Here is a 22,281-nt window from a genome sequence, read left to right as displayed (position 1 = left end):
TCCATATAGTAAAGTTTAAAGTAAGCTTTACCATGTCTACAAAAGCCTTTCTCTGATTTTGGTAGGAACTTTATCAAACCTAGTGATTAACCTAGGTAGAACTGACATGTTTATACTGAGTTTTATAATCCATGAACATTGTATGTCTCTTTTCAGTTTTTGTAAATTCATTATAAGTATCTAAAATTACAAAGGATTTTTGTGTGTGAATATTGTATCCCGTGTTTGCTGAACTCACTAGTTTGTCTTATTTCATTGAATTCCTTGAAATTTACTCTGTAGATAATAATGTCATCTGCAAATAGGGATAAGATAGTTTTATTTATTTCCAACCTGTATAACCTTTTATTTCTTTTTATTGCCTAAGGTGTGATTAGATCTTCTATGATCACTTAAAGTGGTGAAAGAGAACAGCCTTGTCTTTTTGCTAATCTCAGGTAGACAATATTCAGTCCTTTCACCATTAAGTATAGTGTTAGCTGTAGGTTTTTGTAGACTTTGTTTTTTTAAGGATTTCACTTATTTATTTTTAGACAGAGGGGAAGAGAGGGAGAAAGAGAGGGAGAGAAACATCAGTGTGTGATTGCCTCTCACACACCCTGCACTGGGGGACCTGGCCTGCAACCCAGGCTGTGCCCTGACTGGGAAGTGAACTGGCGACCCTTTGGTTCACAGGCCGGTGCTCGATCCATAGCCACACCCACCAGGGCTCTTTGTAAATGTTTTTTTTTTTTTTTTAAATCAAGTTGAGGAAATCTCTTTCCCTATTTTTTAAGTTTTTCTAATAAGAAAGTGTTGAGTTTTGTCAATTTTCCTGCATTAGTCAATATGATTTTGTAATTTCTCTTTCGTTTTTGTTGTGTTCCCCCAAAAAGATAAGTTGAAGACTTAACCCTTGGTACCTAATATGTGATGCTACTTGAAAATAGGGTCTTTGTAGATGTAATCAAGTTAAGAAGTAGTTACACTCAATTAAGGTGGGCCCTAAAACCAATGACCAATATCTTATGAGAAGGGATACACAGGGAACAACTAACTCTACGTGGATATGGAGGCAGAATTGGAGTGATGCAGTTGCAGGCCAAATGTTATCAAGGATTGCTGGCAACCTTCAGAGAGAGTGTATTATCCTGCTGGTACCTTGATTTCGGACTTCTACCCTCCACAACTATGAGAGATAAACTTCTATTATTTTAAGCTCTCCAGTTTTTGGTACTTTGTTATGGTACCCCTAGAAAACTAACATAGCTTATTAATAATTGGTGAATTAATGAATTTTCAAGTATTAAATCAGATTTGTACAGCTATAATGAATTCCACTTACCAAGGTGTAAAATTTTATTTATATATTACTGGATTCAATTTACTAACATTTTGTTCAGTATTTTTGCTTCTATATTCATGAGAAATATTGATCTGTAGTTTTCCATATTTATGCTCTCTTTGGCTTTTGTTTTTGTGTCAGGGAAAGACTTACTTCATAAAATGAATCTGAAAGAGTTCCATTCTGTACTTTGAAAGAGACTGAAGAATTTTTATGTTGATTGTTCATATAAACATTTGGTAGAACTTCCCTGTATCTTAGCCTAGAAATTTCTGTTTGGAAGCTTTTAAATTATAATTTCAACTTACCTAATGGTATAAGGACTATTCAGATTGTCTGCTTATGGAGCAGTTTTGGTATTTTATGTTTTTGAAGGAATGGTTCCATTTTATCTGAGAGACTGATTTTATAAACACAAAGGTGTTCATAGTACTTTCTTATTTTTTTAAAAGAAGATTTAGTTATTTTTAGAGAGAGGGGAAGGCAGGAAGGGAAGGAGAGAAACATTGATGTTTCTGCCAGAAAAACACTGATCTACTGCCTCTCACAAGCCCGCAATCAGGGACCTGACCTACAATCCTGGCTTGTGCCCTGACCAAGAATTGAACCTGCAGACCCCTACAGGTTTGTGGGACTACTCCCAACCCATTGAGCCACACCAGTCAGGGTGTATTTTCTTTTGCTTTTAATGGTTGCACAATATGTAATAATATACTGTTTCATTCCTGATATTCATAATTTGCCTCTTTTATCCTTTTTAAGTCTTGCTAGAGATTTAATTTTATTGATCTTTTTTCAAATAACCGACTTTTGTTTTATTGATTTTACTGTTTTCAATTTCACTGACATCTGCTATCTTTACTTCTTCCTTCCTTGTGTTTCCTTTGAGTTTATGCTGCTCTTTTTACAGCTTTGAGGCAGCACCTCTGAGTGAAATATTTCCTCTTTTCTAAAGCAAGCAATTAGTGCTAGAAATGTCTCTGCTGGCAAAAGCTTTATTTGCCTCACACATTTTTATTTTTTATTTTCATTTTGATTCAGTTTACCTATTTAAAAAAATTTCTCTTGAGACTTCCTCTTTGACCTGTTACATAGAAATGTGTAATTTCCATGGTTTAGAGGTTTTTGTTTTTGTTTTTTTTTGGTAATCTGTTACTGTTTCTAATTTGATTTCATTATGGAAAATGAAGAAACAATTCTTTTAAATCTGCTGAGGTTTGCTTTGTGATGCAAGATACTGTCTACCTTTACATGTTGTGTACATACTTGAGACAATATGCATTTTCAGCTGGTGTTCCATGTGTTGTACAGATGTTTGTTAGATGCTGGTTTGTGGTATCGAGTCCTATATTCTTGCTGATTTTGACAAGCACTTCTATAACTGCTCAGAATGGGGTGTTGAAGCTCTCACTATCACAGCATATTTGCCTATTTCTTCTTTCACCTCTATTCTTTTCACTTTGTATATTTTGAAGTTCTTGGTTTTTGTTGCCTCTACATTTTTTAACAGTAGGCAATGCCTTTCTTTATCTCTAGTAGTTTTTCTTTCCTCTGAAGTCTTATTTGATGTTAATATAGCTACTTTTTAAAATTTTTGCATTGCATATATTTTTCCATCTGTCAATCTATGTATGTCACTGTATTTGAAGTGAGTTTCTTATAGATAGAATATAGGTGGATCTTTTTTCTCTATCCACTCTGCCATTCTGTGTTTTAACTGGTATGTTTAGACTATTCACATTTAAGGTAATTAAAGAAAAATCTTCACTGGAGGACACATTCATTGATTTTAGAAAGAGAGGGGAAGGGAAAGAGGGGGAAGGAGAGGGAGGAGGAAGAGGAGGATGGGAAAGAGAGAGAGAAAGAGAGAAATATGAATCAGTTGCCTCCAGTATGCACCCTAATTGGGGATCACACCTGCAACCTAGGTCTGTGCCCTGACCAGGAACTGAACTCTAAGACCTTTTGGTGTGTGGGACAACACTCTAACCAACTGAGCCACCAGTCAAGGCTTAAGGTAATTATCTATATATAAGATTAAGTCTGCTGTGTCATTATTTGTTTTCTGTGTGTTTCCTGTGCCTCTTGATCCTACTTCTCTGTTCTTTCCTACTTGTGAATTACCAGACCAATTTTTACTACTCGATGTTTATTTACTTTTATGAGTATGATTTTAAAACTTATGCAAAGCAGTTCAACTAAATCTTACTAGTCAAGAGACTTGGTGCAAAAGTGATTAATATGTATGTATTCAAATAGAAGACTTGAGGAATCATTAATATTTTCAGCTGTCAGATTACCTTTCTTGATACAGTTATGAAGAGTAAATCCTATTAAACAATAAAAATTTTTATGTTACCAGGGAAACCTTTAACTGTTTTACTACTATGATATGGAATCCTGTGGCATTAAGAGATGTTTAGTGAGTACATATCCTGCTTCCACCACAGGCCAGCACTCTCTGATCTTCGAAATTCCTGCCCACTTTTCAAACCTAAGGGTGTACTCATGAGGAAGAAAGTCGAGAAGTGTCACCACCTCTGTACTCCCATTCTGAGACGAACTGTCAGGACCTTTACCCCTGATCCTAGAAGTCAGTACCACCTTCTGACTAATCTGGAGGTTACAAGAAAATGCTCAGAGAAGTTTCCAAATAGAATTTATATGAAGGAATGGGAAATATGACCAACTCTTTGAAAATGTATACATCTTTGTGCAATGACTGTATTTGAGATTAATGACACTTACAGTCTGCCTGTACAAATATTTAGAAGTACTACAGCCATTTTTATCACATGTGGCTTTATCAAAATGTTAAGTTCAACAACAACAAAAATATTTATTGAGGGTTTGCCTTGGACAATTCCAAGAGTTACACATATGTTAAATAAAAGCAGTCTTTTGGAAAATAAAACTTCCTGGAGCTTATGCTGTAGGCACATCTGAGCATCCTAGGATCTATTATGGATTATGTCAAATAATCTAGTACAGCTCCTTCCACAACTATTCTGAGGGCAAAAGAGGTAACTCAAGGAGCTGGTAACACATGAATTAAAAAAAAAAAAGTCATTTATTCATTAGACTGTATTTCCAATAAAGTATACACAGCTTTCTCAGGCAAAGGATAATTTTCTAAATTTTATACTCAAATGTACATTTTGCCTAAGTTAAGCACTAAGTTTTTATTACAAAAATGTAGGGTTTCTTAGCAAGGAAAAACTGTGATTCTGTCTATTCTACTGTAATCATCATATAAGTAAAAGAACAATTTCATGCACTGACACTAAATGTTTCTTGGGGAAGCTAACCTTTAACCCGGACATCACTGTATCGCTGAAAGTGGTGGTAAGCAGCTTTCCAGGGGTTCCGATAGTGACGGAGCAAAGTGATGGGAGGTCTTGGACGCACTGGGACATACCTTACACCTTCTTCATCTATTCAAAGGGAAAGAAAAAGAACATTAAATAGCTTATTACATATTTGCCACAATCCTCAAAGTACAATTCCAGTAAGTGAGCCATAAGTGAAACCTGACTACATCAACAGCTTTAGGGACTGACCCTTGACTGAAGTGAGAAAGCTTCACATGACAATAGTTAACCCAAATAATCATTACCAATATACTCCTTGGGAGGAGACTTGCGCTTCTCAGCCTTCATCAGAAGACTCTTGGTGGTGGACTTTTCATCATCAGTGCTGTTTGTCTCCATCATATCCCCTTCTTCTGTAGAAATCACATGCTGTTGCTTTCGAGGCTTTTTCCTTGGGGAAGCACCAGGTGGTAGGTCACTGGTGGGCATGGACAGGTTGTTAGCCAGCAATGCAAGAGATGGTGACATAGTGCTGGCAGCCAGTGGAGGAACGGCTGTTGTAGGGAAAAGACCACACACGTGTATGAGAACCCAAGTATAATGGAAAACTTCCCGATTTCCTGAGATTCAATGAGAATGAGGAGGTAGAAAATAGGAACATTTACGGAACTTTCCTTTGTCCCCAGCACTGTGCTAAACATTAATTGTGGTGGAGGCTGCCAACTGCTTCCTAATAACTCACTTCTACTTTCCTCAGCACGTGGGCCCACTTTTAATGGGCACATTGTCACTAAGCTCAAACACACTATTTACTAGGCTCCCTGACAGGTATGGCCATATGAAATAGAAATAGAAGGGTTTCATAGCACTTTTAAGAAGTTATCTTAAAAGAAGAAGGCATGGCTTTTGATTCCTTGTCTTCTTATTGTGATGCTGAAACTCTGAGATGTGATAGCTACAATTCTAACAGCTATCTTGAATCAAATTGTATGAGGGTTGGAGCTTGGATCCCTAATGATTTTATGGACTGCCTCTCTCAGGATTTGCTACAAGGGAGACAATAAAATCTTACATGTTCAAGCCACTATTTTTCAAGCCTTTGAGCATTAATTCCTAGAAGTTAACCTATTAAAACATATAACCTTAAGAATAATCTAAATTAGTAGGTACTATTTTATTATCCCCAATTTAAAGATGAGAAGGTAAGACACAAATCATGTAAGTCCAAAGTGGCAGAGCTAAGTGAAGACAGGCAGTCTGGCTTCAGAGCTTGTACTATGTAACTATCACAGTACACCGCCTCCAAATAAGTGGTGAAGGAAATATTCATTTGGGCTTTATGGATCATACATCTGAGAACTTAAAAATCACAATAAAAGTTCATTCAACTCTGATTTTCACTCTACCACATACTTGCATTATCCTCTTCCTCGACCCTACTTCAGCCACGCACTCCAAATACTGCCATCTCATCTAAATTTTAAGTGTTCAATTATCTAGCCAAAACCAATTATCTTTGCAAGTCACTTCTCTTAGAAACCAGTCTTTAACAACCCTTAGTCCCCACTAGGAACTATCATTATCCCTGCCTTTTTTTTTTTTTTTGCTGTCACTTATCCCTCTTCTATCATTGGGTTTTAATTCTACCATCAATTTAATTTACTTTATTCTATCACTGTCCCTTCTCTCATTTTACTGTACTCAACAAAAGCAAAAGTTAAATCCAACTCTCCAAGTATGCAACTATACAACTCATCTATGCAGCTGAATGTTGCTAGAAGATACAAAGTAACACTGACTGTCCCATACTAACATGCTCACTAAATCATACAATATTTGTTTTTCATTGACTTATTTCACTTAGTCTAATACCCTTTATCTAGGTCAGAGGTGTCAAAACTCATTTTTACCAGGGGCCACATTAGCCTTGCAGTTGCCTCCAAAGGGCCAAATGTAATTTTAAGACTCCATAAGTGTAACTATCCCATAACTGGGGGCGAGGAGCTCTACATTCGGCCCTCTGAAGGCAACCATGAGGCTGATGCGGCCCCTGTGTAAAAATAAGTTTGAGACCCCTGCTCTAGGTCCATCCATGAGTCATGTTTTTTGGCCTTTTTCTTTTTTTCTTGAGAGTGGGAAGGAAAAAAGACAGGGAGAGAAACATAGATGAGTTGCCTCTCACATGCTCCCTGACCAGGGACCAAACACGCAACCTAGGCATCTGCCGTTACTGGAAACTGAACCAGTGACCCTTTGTTCTCCAGGATGACGCCTAACCAACTTAGACATGTGGTCAGGGCATGAGTCTGTATCTTCTTTTAAAAGTATGTTTTATTGATTATGCTATTACAGTTGTCCCAATTTAATTTCTCCCCTTTCTCCCCCATCTGCCTTGCACCCCACCCTCCCACCACCATTCCCACCCCTCCTTAGTTCACATCCATGGGTTGTAGGTGTAAGTTCTTTGGATTCTCTCTTTACTACATTATTCTTAACCTTAATCTCTCCATCTATTTTATGCCTACCAATTATGCTTCTTTATTTCCCAAACCTCTCCCCCCATTCTTTCTTTATCCTCCCCATGGCTAACCCTCCACGTGATTCCCATTTCTGTGATACTGTTGATGTCCTAGTTTGCTTTTTGTTTTTTAGGTTCACTCATTGATAGTTGTGAGTTTGTTGTCATTTTATTGTTCATAGTTTTTTATCTTCTATTTCTTAGATAAGTCCCTTTTAACATTTCATATAATAAGAGCTTGGTGATGATGAATTCCTTTAACTTGACTTTATCTGGGAAGCACTCTATCTGCCCTTCCATTCTAAATGATAGCTTCGCAGGATAGAGGAATCTTGGATGCACGTCCTTGCCTTTCATGACTTCAAAAACTTCTTTCAAGACCCTTCTTGCCTGCAAGGATTCTTCTGAGAAATCAGCTGATAGTCTTATGGGAACTCTTTTGTAGGTAAACTGTCTCCTTTCCTCTTGCTGCTTTATGATTCTCTCCTCTTTAATCTTGGGTAATGTAATTATGTGTCTTGGTGTGTGCCTCACTGGGTCCAACTTCTTTGGGACTCTAAACTTCCTGGACTTCCTGGAAGTCTATTTACTTTGCCAGATTGGGAAAAATAAGTTTCCATTTCTTCCTCTTCCTTTTTCCTTCTGACATGCGTATGATTCAAGTGTTGGAATGTTTAGTGTTGTCCCAGAGGATCCTAAGCCTCTCCTCATTTTTTTGAAGCCTATCCTTATTTTTTCATCCTGTTCCGGTTGAATGTTTATTTCTTCCTTCTGCTCCAAATTGATGATTTGAGTACCAGTTTCCTTCCCATCACTGTTGGTTCTCTGAATATTTTCCTTTATTTCACTTTGGGTAGTGTTCATTTCTTATTTCATTTTTGTGACCTTGCTCAAGCAATTCTGTGAGCATCCTGATTATTAGTGTTTTGAACTCTGCATCAGACAGGTTGCCTCTCTTCTCATCATTTAAATCTTTTTCTGAAGTTTGGTCTGTTATTTCACTGGGGCCGTATTTCTTTGTCTTAGAGCACCTGTTACCTTGTAAGGGGCGGAGCCTTAGGTATTCACCAGGGCAGGGCAACCCTCTTTGCTGTGTTGTGATGCTGTCTATGGGGGAGGTGTCAGAGAGGGAACAATGTGTCTTGCTTGCTCACTCTGCTCTAGCCCTACTTTCTGGCATTTCCCTCACTTCCCAAAAGTGGACTGTGCCCTTTCAGGTGCTGATTCCCTGGTGAATGGGTTTTTTGTATATTCTAGGATTCTGTAGGACTCTCCAACAAACTCCCCTGTGAGACTGGAAACACCTTCAGCCTTCACAACCCCAGACTTTTACAGCCAGAAGTTTTGGGTCTTTAGTTTCCTTGTCAGACAGCCCCCACCTCACACACCTGCATGATCTGCCCCCTTGCTGCAGATCCTGTCCCACCAGCTGGCCATTTCCGCCCCTCCTCTCAGTCTGGATGAATGTTTCTTTACTTTGGTGGTTGGAGTTCCATGCAGTTTGACACTCTGGCAGTTCTGGCTGTTTATTGTTTTAAATTGGTTGTTGTATTTCTTTTAGTTGTGCAAGGGACTGAAGTGTTTCTACCTACACCACCATCTTGCCTAGAACTCATACAAGTCTTTCTCTTAACTGAGCTTTCAACAGCATGTGATCCAGCTGATTACTCCCTTTTCCCTGAAATATTTTTGTCCCGGTTTTCCAGGACATACTCCACATTTTATTTTTACCACTCTAGCCCTTTTACCATTCAGTCTCCTTTGCTTGATTCTGTTTCCTGTCCATCCTCAGAAAATGATCTTATTCAGGCCCATGGCTTTAAACGTAATTAATATGTATTATTAAACATAACATGAACATTAAGCATAATTAATGACAACTCTAATTTATGCCTGCAACTTCCATTTTCTATTCCCAAAGCAAGGCTCATAGATCTAACTACCTACCTGACATCTTCATCTGGAAGTCTAACAGATATCTCAAACTTACCATATCAAAAATGAATTCCTGCTATTGTCCTATAAAATGTGGTCTTCCTACAACTTTCTCTATCTCAGCTGATGGCAACTCCCTGCTTCCACTAACTAACCCCCAAATGTTGTCATGGACCTGATATGATGCTGTTCTCTCACACTCAACATCTAATATTGAAAGAAATTCTCAGTTGTACTTTAAAAATGTTACCTAAAAATCCAACCACTTCATGACCTGGCTGGTGTGGCTCAGTGGATTGAGTGCAGGCCTGCAAACCAAAGGGTTAATTCAATTGCCAGTCAAGGCATATATCTGAGTTGCAGACCAGGCCCCCAATAGGGGCCGCACAAGAGACAACCACAAACTGATGTTTCTCTTCCTCTGTTTCTCACTCCCTTCTTCCCTCAATCTAAAATTAATAATAAAATGTTTTAAAAAATAAAATAAAATAAACCCCAACCAGTTCATACCACTTCTACTGCGACTACCCTAGTTGAAGTCTTCTTGGTTCCTTGCAATTAATGCAATTAGCCTATAAGTTAGCCTCCCCAATTACATATTTGTTCCCACAGCCTTTTCTGTATATAGCAGACAGAGCAATATGTAAAAAATGAAAGTAACTCAAGTCCCTTGTCGGCTCAAAACCCTCCAACATATCCCAACAACGTGCACAAAGACCATGTTCTCACAATAGCTCATAAGCTCTCATAGTCTTGACCCTGTTTCTCTGACCTTATCTTCTACCACTCCTTATGCACTTAGCTCATCTACTTGTGCCACTGCTATTCTTTGAGCACAGCAGGCATGCTGCTGTTTTAGGGCTCTTACTCTTGGTTTGAAATGCTCTTTTCCCCTTCCAAGAACTTATTACCTGTTTAATGTTTCTACTCAAAGATAACTTTCTCAGTAGGTCTTTCCTTTAGAAGTCTTTTAAAGCTCACAGCTCCAGCCCTCACATTCCCTTATATTTTGTCCCTGGTTTATTTTACTATTCATTACCCCTGCTGGAGTGTAACCTCCCAGATGTTGGAGTTGTACCTTTTCTATGTTGTCTGTATTTTATAAATTTCTTACATTGAATGTTACTTCTGTAGTTATAAAAATCAGAATCCACAATAAATTATTTTTTAGAAACCCTCCAAAGTGACCTGCCCTTCACAAATTGGAAGTTTACAGTCAAGAAGAGGAAAGGAGTAAAGAATGTTTTTATGATTTTACTAATCACATATAAGTTTATCAAGAAGAATATTTTCAGCAACATAAATCTTACTTTATTGCATAAAAAAGTAACAGAAATTGGGAAGGAGTAAATTACAAATAACCAGTACTTAGTTATGATTGTATTTTGACATTTCTTACATGGCAATATTTTCTGAATACAAAGAAGCTATATTAAAGGATATATAAATATCCTTGGGGGAAAATTAATTTTGTTCATGCTATTGGTAAGAAATAAAATTAATTATAAAAAGAAAAGTTAACCTTTTGCATGATTTTGTAAAAATTTATTTATTTATTTATTTTTAGACAGAGGGGAAGTGAGGGTGAGAGAGAAACATCAATGTGTGGTTGTCTCTCACATGTCCCCTACTGGGTACCTGGTCCACAACTCAGGCATGTACCCTGACTGGGAATTGAACTGGCCACTCTCTGGTTTGCACGCTGCACTCAACGCACTGAGCCATACCAGCCAGGGCACAACCTTTTGCTTGATTTTGATTAAGAAAATAAAATTAATTGTAAAACCAGCAGAACAGTTTTAGTTTTCCAAAGGACCTTCCATTTATAAAAAAATAATAAAATGTAAATTTAAAATGGGAATGGAGAAGTCAGTATTTCTCAGAAGAAACAGTTTTGGCTCTCAGGAGAGTTAAGAAAGGGGAAGAAAGAACTGCCAATAAAAAGTATTTTGATCCTGACTGGGTGGCTCAGTTGGTTGGGCGTCATCTTGCAAAACAAAAGGTTGGTGGTTGGTTTTCAGGTCAGGGCACATGCCTGGTTTGTGGGTTTGATCCCTGGTAGGGATGCACACAACAGGCAACCAATTGATGTTTCTCTCTTACATTGATGTTTCTCTCCTCTTTCTCCTCCCTTCCCCTAAAAATCAATGAATGAATAAAAAGTAAATAAAATCTTGGGGAAGAAAAAAAAAAGAGTATTCTGTGAATGAACTTACCAGAAACTGGCCTCATAATGTCCACTGGTTCCACTTCTTCTTTAACTTTTATTTCAGGCACAGGAGGAACCAAAATTGAGGCGGGACTGCCACCCACACCTGCTGATGGCAGATTGGCAGCAGCGATGGTAGTGATGGGAGGAGTGATGGGAACTGCTCCAGGATTGGTTGAGAGGGCTACTGCTGGTTGTGATGGGGGACTAGCTGCAGCAATCATGGTTGGAATGGTTGGTGGAGGCTGCTGAGTGGTAGGAGGAACTGCAATGGTAGGCTGATCATTATTTTGACTGGACACAGTCTCCATGGACACAGTGACTGGAGTGGCCATGGATACGTGAATTTCTGACTTAGGTTTGGCACTGAAACACAAAAGCAAAGATAATGTAGCAAACAACATTGACTTAACCTGTAATACCTCAAAGGATGGGTATTTGTCCAATTCTTTCTGTAAAATATAGCGAAAGTAAATAAATATTTGTTGATTCTAAAAGTTGAATTTTAAAGTTTTAAAGAAAATTATAATTTTTAAAATATGCCCTCCTTGGCGCTCTCCCTCTTGGGAGCCCATCTGCTTAACTGGTTCCCCGATTCTTCCTCCTAGGTGTGTAACCTTTGCCTTCCCTCTCCTAAGTTCCCAGAGCCCTTCTTTTGCTTCTGTAGCTTGTTTCCTGAGCATACATGGCCCAGCTGGCTCACATGTATTACCTTGTAATTTTCTAAATAAACTTTCTCTTATAATAAAAAAAAAAATGCCCCCTTTGCCCCAACTCACCATGTTTTTATAAGCAGTAATAAAATTAATTTAGAAAACCAAGCATATTTTTAAAAAAATCAAAGTCACGTCATCAAAAAAACAATTAATTTTCATTATGTTTTGCATTTTCCTCCCAGAATTCCTTAATGCCTATGATGTCTTAGGTTTTTTATTGACTACAACTATAGTCATATTTCGTATGTAGTGTCTTTATACCTATTTGATGTAAAAGAAGAAACTCATGCACATGGCAAAGATACAAAAGGATACAAATTAAAAATAACTTCCCTCCACTTCCCACATCCAGCCTACTAAACCAGCGACACCACCCCTTTATTTTTCCAGTATATTTTACAAGAGATACTTCTGGAATCTAAAGTAGCTACAAATGCAATGTTTACAAATGTGTATCCTTAGCCCTGGCTGGTGTGGTTCAGTGGACTGAGTACCAGCCTGTGAACCAAAGGGCCACCGGTTCGATTCCTAGTCAGGGCCCTCGCCTGGGTTGCGGGCCAGGTCCCAAGTGGGAGCTTGTGAGGCAACCTCACATTGATATTTCTCTCCAATTCCTTCTCCCTCCCTTCTTCTCCAAAAATAAATAAGTAAAATCTTAAAAAAAAATAACTTAAAAAGACAATGCTATAAGATGAAAGTTGATGTTACCTAGAAAGAAAAAGAGATTTCCAATCTAAAATTCTCCTAGCTATTATATCATTTAAGAGTGTGGGCAGGACTTGTTTATAGAAAAATGGCATAGATATTTTTGCCTATTCCTTCTAAGTATAGTTAAAATAGTGAGTACTGATTATGAGTACTATATATAAAACAAACAAACAAGCTGGTGAAAGGTGAAGAGTAGACATACTTGGCTAGGAATCTCAGGACCCAAGGAATGACACAGAAGTAAGTTCCCTGTTTCTTTTCTGCGTTTTTATGTCCCAGAATGTGTGCTAATGAGCTGGCAAGCCAGAAATGTCAAAGGGCACTGAGAAAATAAGCCTCAACAAAAGTTTTTTCTCTCTAGCCAAGGAGCCAAGAAAGGTCATTAAGATGAAAATTTTGTAGATAATAACTATTATACTCCAGTGAAACACCACATTGCTTTTGTAACCCCATCCCCATCTCCTCTAGTTTTGGAGAATCAAGACCTTCACACTTGCCAGGCTGTAATGAGGGACTAAATCCTCTCTCCTCCATCCCACTACTAAAGAGGTATGAAAAGAGGCCAAAAAGGGAACCTGAACTTCACTCCCCAATTGGCAGTAAGAAGGCAATGTTTTCCCTTCCTCAGCTGGGTAGCTGAGTGTGGGACCACTCTCAAAAGGTATATAAATAAATTCCAGTCTCATAATACTAAAACATCCAGGTACAAACAGAAAATCACTTATCAAGAGTCAGAAAAAACACAACTTGAAGAAATGATGTAAGAATTAGCTGACCTGGACTTTAATGCAGGTATCATAAAAAAGCTGCATTAAAGTCCAGGTCAGCTAATTCTTACATCATTTCTTCAAGTTGTGTTTTTTCTGACTCAATAAACAAGTGTAAGTTCACTTAATCTTTACAACAGTGAGAAAATAGACTGAAAAAGGTAAAATACATTTTCCTTATATAAGAAGTGCCAAATACGGGCACTGTAGTGCTTTTTCTCTGTTATGAAAGGTGCTCTAAAAAAAATCAAGAAAGTAAGTCAAGAAAAACAAAGTGAATGGGCTCCAGGTGATTAGCTGAAGGGACATAGAACATGATGAAGAAAGGAATCAGCAGGAATAGTAGCTGGGCATCAAGTTCACAGCAACCAATGCAGAATGAAGTAGGTAGAAGAAAGGCTTCAAGGAGGGATCTCATTCAGGGAAAAGAGATCTGATAAGGTCTGTCTGTATTTAGAATTCCATAGGTTTGGTGGTGTTGGAGAATAAATTAGTGATTGCCAGAGAAAACCTAAGCAAACATTAGCAGTAGCCTTGTAGAACTACGTAACTTCTTTTCAATTCAACTTTTAAATTTATCTTCACAGCTTTTGGATTTATTTTTCAAATTCTCACCTGAAAATGTGTTTATATATGTGAAAGGGAAACACTGATTGGATGCCCTGACCTGCTAGTATCGAACCTGCTAACTTTTGGTGTATGGGACAATGTTCCAACTAACTGAGCCACCCTGCCAGGGCAGATCCACTTTTTAATTTTAGTTTTCTATTTAAAACACTTATCCTTTATTGCTTGTTTTGAATTAGTAATATTTTCACATTTCAAAAGATATACTAATAAGTCTCCTCCCCCCATGAGCGTATCTACCACCAGCTCCAAACAATACCACTCTATTTCCATATTTTACTGAATCTAAGTTGCCAACAATTATAGAACACACCAATATTTTGTGTACTAGTAAAGGATCCATTAGTTAATGACAATATTAACATGTTATCAATTTTAAATCATATGTTGATTTCAGAGATGCTGGTATATCTATGTTGATCTTGTATCATACTAAATTCTATATGTTTTTTTATCTTTCTTTTAAAAATGTTCTTCACTGTTTTCATTTCTATCCTCTATGTCTACATTATTTTCTTTTTTAATTTTGGCTTAATTCTGTGATGGTTTCTTCTAGATCTTGAATGAATTGTGTCAACTCATATCTCTTTATGTTTTATGATTTCCTCTTGGTAGTCTTCTCATCTTTGTGTTTTCCCTCATTGGGCTGTGCTCATTTGATTAAGGAATTTAAATTCATAGTAAAATATTCTGTTACAGATTTCATCTGATCCACGTAAACAATAAACACATTAGTACATTTCATTGCTCTTTCTGGGGAGCAAGACAGACTGTGCAACCCAGGGTTCTAGTATGGGGAAATAAAGCCTCAAAAGCTCTGACTTCAGGCAGTGGGAGAAACTCCCAGCCTCATAGGAGACTTCGTTGAAGAAACCCACAGAGTCAAAGAATGTATACAAACCCATCCAGCTTGGAATCAGAACCAGAAAAGTCCAATTTGCTTGTGGCTAACAGGGGATTTGACTGAAAGTCAGCCAAGAGCCAAGCAAGTGGTACTGTTCCCTCTCTGACCCCCCCCCCCCACCACCATTTAGCAGCACCACCTGCGCTGCCCTGCCCTGGTGAATATCCAAGGCTCTGCCTCTTACTATGTAACACGAAGGCCTAGACAAAAAAATGTAGCCCAAAATGAAAGAGCAGATAAGAGCTCTGAAAATACAACTAACTGACGAAGAGATAGCCAACCTATCAGATGCAGACTTCAAAACACTGGTAATCAGGATGCTCACAGAAATGGTTAAGTATGGTCACAAAAATAGAGGAAGAAGTGAAGGCTATGCAAAGTGAAATAAAGAAAAATGTACAGGGAACCAACAATGAAGGGAAGGAAACCAGGATTCAAATCAACGATTTGGAGCAGAAGGAAGAAATAAACATTCAACCAGAACAGAATGAAGTAAGAAGAATTCAAAAAAAATGAGGAGAGGCTTAGGAACCTCCAGGACATCTTTAAACATTCCAACATCCGAATCACAGGGGCGCCAGAAGGAGAAGTGGAAGAGCAAGAAATTGAACAATTATTTGAACAAATAATGGAGAAATTCCCTAATCTGGCAAAGAAAATAGACTTCTAGGAAGTCCAGGAATCTCAGAGAGTCCCAAAGATGTTGGACCCAAGAATACATACACCAAGGCACATCATAATTTCATTACCCAAGATTAAAGAGAAGAGAATCTTGAAAGCTGCAAGAGAAAAAGGAGACAGTTACTACCTACAATGGAGTTCCCATAAGACTATCAGCTGATTTCTCATACAAACCTTGCAAGCAAGAAGGGGCTAAAAAGAAGTATTCAAAGGGAAGGATCTATATGCAAGATTACTTTATCTGGCAAAGGCTATCATTTAGAACCAAAGAGCAAATAGAGTGCTTCCCTAATAAGGTCAAGTTAAAGGAGTTGATCATCTACAAGCCCTTGTTATATGAAATGTTAAAGGGACTTATCTAAGGAAAAGAAGATCAAAAATATAATCAGTAAAATGGCAACAAACACACGATTATCAACAATTGAACCTAAAAACAAAAACAAACTAAGCAAACAACTGGAACAGGAACAGAATCACAGAAATGGAGATCATATGGAGGGTTATCACTGGGGAAGTGGAGCAGGAGAAAGAGGGGAAAAGGTATAGGGAATAAGTAGCATAAGTGGTAAGTAAAATATAGACGGGGAGGTAAAGAATAGTACGGGAAATGGAGAAGGCAAGGATCTTGTATGTATGATCCATGGACATGAACTAAGTTAGGAGAATGCTGGTGGCAGGTGGGGTACAGGGTGGAGGAGAATGAAGGGGAGGAAAAAAATGGGACAAGTGTAATAACATAATCAATAAAATATATTTTTAAAAGAGAAGCATCTAATGCTCAAATAAAGAAAAATAGAAACCTCTGGGATAACAACATCCAATGGTCTAACATTTATATCATAGGGGTTTTAGAAAAAGATTAAAACAAAGGAGGGCAGGGGCAGAAAATATATTTGAGAAAATAATGCTATGAACTTTTGTAGTCTGGGAAAGAGAAAAGATATCCATGTTCAGTAAGCACAAAGAATTCCAAACAAGATGAACTCAAAGAGGCCCACACCAAGAAAGATGAAATTAAAATGGCAAAATTAAGGAAATAATCATAAAGGCAGCAAGAAAGAAACAACTCACATACAAAGAAAACTGCAATTTTTCAGGCCAGTGGACAGTGGCAGGAAATATTTGAAATGCTGAAAGAAGCGAACCTATAACCTAAAATATCCTACCTAGCAAGGTTATCATTCAGAACTGAAAAAGAGATGAAGTTTCCCAGACAAGAAGAAATTAAGTTCACCACCACTAAACCAGCATTACAATATATGTCAAGACTTCTTCTTCTTCTGAAAATTCTTTTTTATTTTATTTATTTATCTTTAGAGGGGAAGGGAAAGAGAGAGGAAGAGAAATATCAATGTATGGTTGCTTCTTGTGTGTCCCTTGCTGGGAACTGGCCTGCAACCCAGGCATGTGCCCTGACTGGGAATTGAACTGCGATCCTTTGCTTCACAGGCCTGTGCTCAATCCACTGAGCTACACCAGCCAGGGCTCAAGAGGTCTTCTTTATGTAGAAAAGGACATAACCAGAAATAATAAAATACAGGAAAAATTTTACTAGTAAAAGCAAATAAATATATAATAAATAAGGTTAATCCAAAAGCTAATATGCATGGTTTAAGACAAAAGTAGCAAAGTTAACTATAACTACAAGAAACATGTGACATAGAGAACAAAAAGACACAAGAGAGAGGTCAAAACATAAAGCATGGAGGGGGTAGAAAAATGTAGTAATTTTAGAATGCATTTGAAACTTAAATGCTTACCAGCTTAAAACAAATTGCTATAGATACAGGTGGATACACATGAACCTTATGTAACCTACAAAAATGAAGAGAAAGGAACCTACAAAAATGAAGAGAAAGGAACCCAGACAAAACATTATAGAAAATCAGCATATCAAAAGGAAAGAGGACTTCCACCAAGATGGAGATGTAGGTGGAGGAACAACCTTGCCTCTGTGCACAACCAAATCTAAGAACAACTATTTTTAACAACAATCACAACCAAGCCACACGGAAAATCGACAATACGGAGTCCAAAGACAACTAAATGCTCAGCTAAACCGGTAAGAGAAGCGAAACCAGCAGCGGAGCAGGTTGGCAAGAAAAATTCCCAGGTGGTGCGCGGTGCGCAAGCAGCCGAAGGCGCTGATCGCGAGCTAGCTACGGGAGCGCACAGGGAAGAGGCGCGCGGGCTGTCTGCGGTTGGTCAGTCGCGCATCTGCGTGCGGAGAAACCAGTGAGAAGGGAAGCCTGCGCGGGGCAGCAGGCTCGGAAGCACAATTCCCATCGGATAAACAAGCCCAGGGCGAGTGGTGTGACTGGACGGGCTGGGCTAGCGGAGAGGACCGCCATTGCTCCCTCTCTGACCACGCCCCCACACACAGTGTCACAAACCAGCGACCTGGGTCGCCCCGTCCTGGTAAACAACTAAGGCTTCCCTCCGCTTACTTAACAGCACGAATAGACCAAAAATGGCTCTAGGACAACTCAGAGCCCCAGAACTGATAGATCTAAGTGATGAAGAAATAGCCAGTCTTTCAGATGCACAGTTCAAAACACTGGTTATCAGGATCCTTACAGAACTGGTTGATTTTAGTCACAAATTAGAGAAACATATGGAAGCTAAACTAATTGAAATGAATGGTAATACAAAGGAAAACAATAGTAATGGAAAGAAAATTGGGACTCAAATGAAGGGAGTGGACCACAAGGAAGAAAAAAATGATCAAACAGAAAAGAATGAAGAAATAAGAATTAAGAAAAATGAGGAGAAGCTTAGGAACCTCCAGGACATCTTTAAACATTCCAACATCCGAATTATAGGGGTACCAGAAGGGGGAAAGGCACAGCCACCAGTGGAAAACTTATTTGAACAAATAATAAAGGAGAATTTCCCCAATCTGGCAAAGGAAATAGACTTCCAGGAAATCCAGGAAGCTCAGAGAGTCCCAAAGAAGTTGGACCCAAGAAGGAACACACCAAGGCACATCATCATTACATTAGCCAAGATTAAAATGAAGGAGGGAATCCTAGAAGCAGCAAGAGCTAAGGGGACAGTCACCTACAAAGGAGTTCCCATCAGACTGTCAGCAGATTTCTCAAAAGAGACCTTACAGGCAAGAAGGGGCTGCAAAGAGGTATTCCAAGTCAGGAAAACCAAAGATCTACAACCAAGATTGCTCTACCCAGCAAAGTTTTCATTTAGAATGGAAGGACAGATAAAGTGCTTCTCAGATAAGACCAAATTCAAGGAGTTCATCATCACCAAGCCCTTATTATATGAAATGTTAAAGGGACTTACCTAAGAAAAAGAAGATAAAAAAGATGAACAGTGAAAGGACAGCAAATTCACAGTTAGTAACAACCACACCTAAAACAAAAGCAAACTAAGAGGACAGCTAGATCAGGAGCAGAACCATAGAAATGAAGAGCTCATGGAGGGTTAGCAACAGGGGAGTGGGAGGAGGAGAAGGTACAGAAAATAAGTAGCATAGACAGTAGATAGAAAATAGATAGGGGGAGGGTAAGAATAGTAGGGGAAATGTAGAATCTAAAGAATTTGAGACACGTGTTCATGAACTAAAGGGGGAAATGGTGGGGGAGGGGTATGCAGGGTGGAGGGGAATGGAGGGGAGGAATAGAGCAAATGTAATGGCATAATCAATTAAAAAAAAAAGGAAAGAGAAGAACAGAAAAAAGGGACAGAGGAGAACAAAAACAATCAGAAAATGACAAATGGCAATCAGTAAATACTTTAAATGTAGATGAATGTATAAAACTATGAGACAAATCTATATGTTGTCTATAAGAGACTCACTAGATCAAAATACACAAATGGAAAGTGAAGGGATAGAAAAAGGTATTTCATACAAATAGAAATATAATCACAGTTGTGGTAGCTAGCTATACTCAGACGAAACAGATTTGAAAACAAAGAATTGAAAAGAAACAAAGAAGAATATTATATAATGATAAATGGGTCAATCGATGATATAATACTTATAAATACATCTACACTGAAAACAGATATACCAAAGAATATAAGCTAATATTAATCCATATAAGGCAGAAGTTAACAGTTGATACAGTAATAGTTGAGGAATTTAATACCTTACCACAATGCATAGATCTCTACACAGACAATCAATAAGGGAACCATGGCTTTAATGTCATATTAGAGCAGATCACATAATAAACATTTACAGAACATTTAATTCCCAAACCGCAGACACATATTTTTTTCATGTACATATGGACCATTCTGCAGGATAGACCACATAAGGCCATTAAATAAGCCTCAATAAATTCAAGATTCAAATTATATAAAGCATATTTTCTGCCCTCAATAGCATAAAACTAAAAATCAACTACAGGAAGAAAACTACAAAAAACATAACCATGTGGAGATGCAATAGCATGCTACTCAACAGCCAATGGATCAAAGAGGTAATCAAACATAAAATCTAAAAATACCTTGAAACAAATGAAGACACACACTTACAAAATTTATGGGACACAGGAAACGTAGTTGTAAGAAAGTTCATAGCTATACAAGCCTACGTGAAGAAGAAAAAATCCCACCTGAAACTAATACCGAATGCCATCTGTAATGGGAAAAAACAACAACAAAAAAATCAAATAACTTAACTTCACACCTACAGGTACTACACAAAGAAGGAAACACAAAACCCAAAGTAAGGAAGAGGAAGGAAATAGTGAAGATCAGGGTAGAAATAAATAAAATAGAAACTGGGGAGAAAAAAAAAAAAAAGAAAGATCAATGACAGCAAGAGTTGGTTCTTTGAAAGAATGAATAAAATGGATAAACCTTTAGCCAGGCTCATCAATAAAAAAGGAAGAGAACCCAAATTGAAAAAAAGAAAATCAGAAACGAAAGAGGAGAGATTACAACTGACACCATAGTAATACAAAGAACTGTTAATGAATACTATGAACAATTATATGCCAACAAACCGAACCACCTGGAAAAAATGGAAGAGTTTTCCAGAAACATACCACCTTTGAATACTCAAACAGGAAGAAACAAAATCTGAACAGACTATTAGCAATGAAGTTGAAGCAGTAATCAATATCTCCCAACAAATAAAAACTCAGGAGTAGATGGCTTCACAGGTGAAGTCTAACAATTATTTAAAGAAAAATTAGTATCAATGCTTTTCAAACTATTCCAAACAATTGAACAGGAAGGAATGTTTCCAAACTCATTCTACAGGGCCAGCCTTACCATGATGCCATAACAAGACAAAGACACTACAAAAAGAAGTACAGGCCAATATCCCTGATGAACACAGATTTAAAAATTGCCAACAAAGTACCTACAAACTAAACTTCAACAATACAGCAAAAAGATTATACCACCATGATAAAGTGGATTTATCCCAGGGATGCAGGAATGCTTTAATATTCCCAAAGCAATTAAGGTAATACATTGTGATAACAAAACCAAGGATAACAATCCTATGATCTCAAGGATTTCAAGGTACAGAAGGATCTTACCTCCAGACAATAAAGGCTATGACAAGCCCACAGCTAACATCATAGTCAATAGTGAAAAGCTGAAAGCTTTTCCTCTAAGATCAGGAACACGACAAAGATGCTTACTCTCACCACAATGTTCAATATAGCACTGGAAGACATCCAAATTGGAAAGGAAAAAGTTAAAATGTCACTATTTTCAGATAACATACTGTATAAAAAACCCTACCAAAAATATGTAGGACACACCACCAGAAATTACTAGAATTAAGAAATGAATTGAGTAAAGTAGTGGGATACATAATTAACGCACAGAAATGTCACATTTCTGTACACTAGTAATGAATGATCAGAAATTAAGAAAACTCCACTTACAACTGCATCATAAAATACCTAGGAATAAATTTAACAAAGGAGGTAAAAGATCTATATTCTGAAAGCTTTAAGATACTAAAAAAAGACATTAAACAACACCCTTGATGAAATGGACCTAACTGATATATACAGAGCTCTTCACCCCAAAGAAGCTAAATACACATTCTTTTCAAATGCACATGGGACATTCTCAAAGATAGACCACATGATAGGACACAAAAGGAGCCTCAACAAATTCAAGAATATTGAAATCATACCAAGCATTTTCTCTGACCATAAGGGACTGAAACTGGAAACCAACCCCAAAGGAAAAAACCCAAAACACCCAAAATCATGGAGACTGAATGGTATGCTATTAAAGAATGAATGGGTCAAGAATGAAATTAGGGAAGAAATCAAAAAGTTTCTGGAAACAAATGAAAATGATCTCACAACAACCCAAAACTTATGGGATACAGCCAAGGCAGTCCTGAGAGGGAAGTTTATAGCAATACAGGCCTACCTAAAGAAAACAGAAACATTTCAAACAAATGACCTTACTCTACGCCTGCAAGAACTCGAGGAACAACAACAAAAACAGCCCAAACCAAGTAGAAGGAAGGAAATAACTAAGATCAGAGCAGAACTAAATGACATAGAGATTAAAAGTACAATTCTAAAGATCAATGAATCCAGGAGTTGGTTCTTTGAAAAAATAAACAAAATAGACAA

The 22,281-nt window shown here is 37.7% G+C and overlaps 1 protein-coding gene across 6 annotated transcripts in view; it reads right to left on the bottom strand.

Moving 5' to 3' along the window:
* Positions 1 to 22,281, bottom strand: part of SAP130 (Sin3A associated protein 130) — a 99,208-nt gene that overhangs the window by 16,944 nt on the left and 59,983 nt on the right. For all 6 annotated transcript variants that reach the window (XM_037125628.2, XM_053667471.1, XM_053667473.1 and 3 more), the window contains 3 exons: positions 11,305 to 11,663; positions 4,941 to 5,189; positions 4,633 to 4,758 (listed from right to left, as the gene is read on the bottom strand). In XM_037125628.2, coding sequence (XP_036981523.2) covers positions 4,633 to 4,758; positions 4,941 to 5,189; positions 11,305 to 11,663 — 734 coding nt within the window. The remainder of the gene's footprint in view (positions 1 to 4,632; positions 4,759 to 4,940; positions 5,190 to 11,304; positions 11,664 to 22,281) is intronic.

The sequence above is a fragment of the Artibeus jamaicensis genome, unplaced genomic scaffold (genome assembly GCF_021234435.1).
Source record: "Artibeus jamaicensis isolate MK-2021 breed Jamaican fruit bat unplaced genomic scaffold, CSHL_Jam_final contig_469, whole genome shotgun sequence".
NCBI lineage: Eukaryota > Metazoa > Chordata > Mammalia > Chiroptera > Phyllostomidae > Artibeus > Artibeus jamaicensis.
This window is presented reverse-complemented; position numbering and strand designations above follow the sequence as displayed.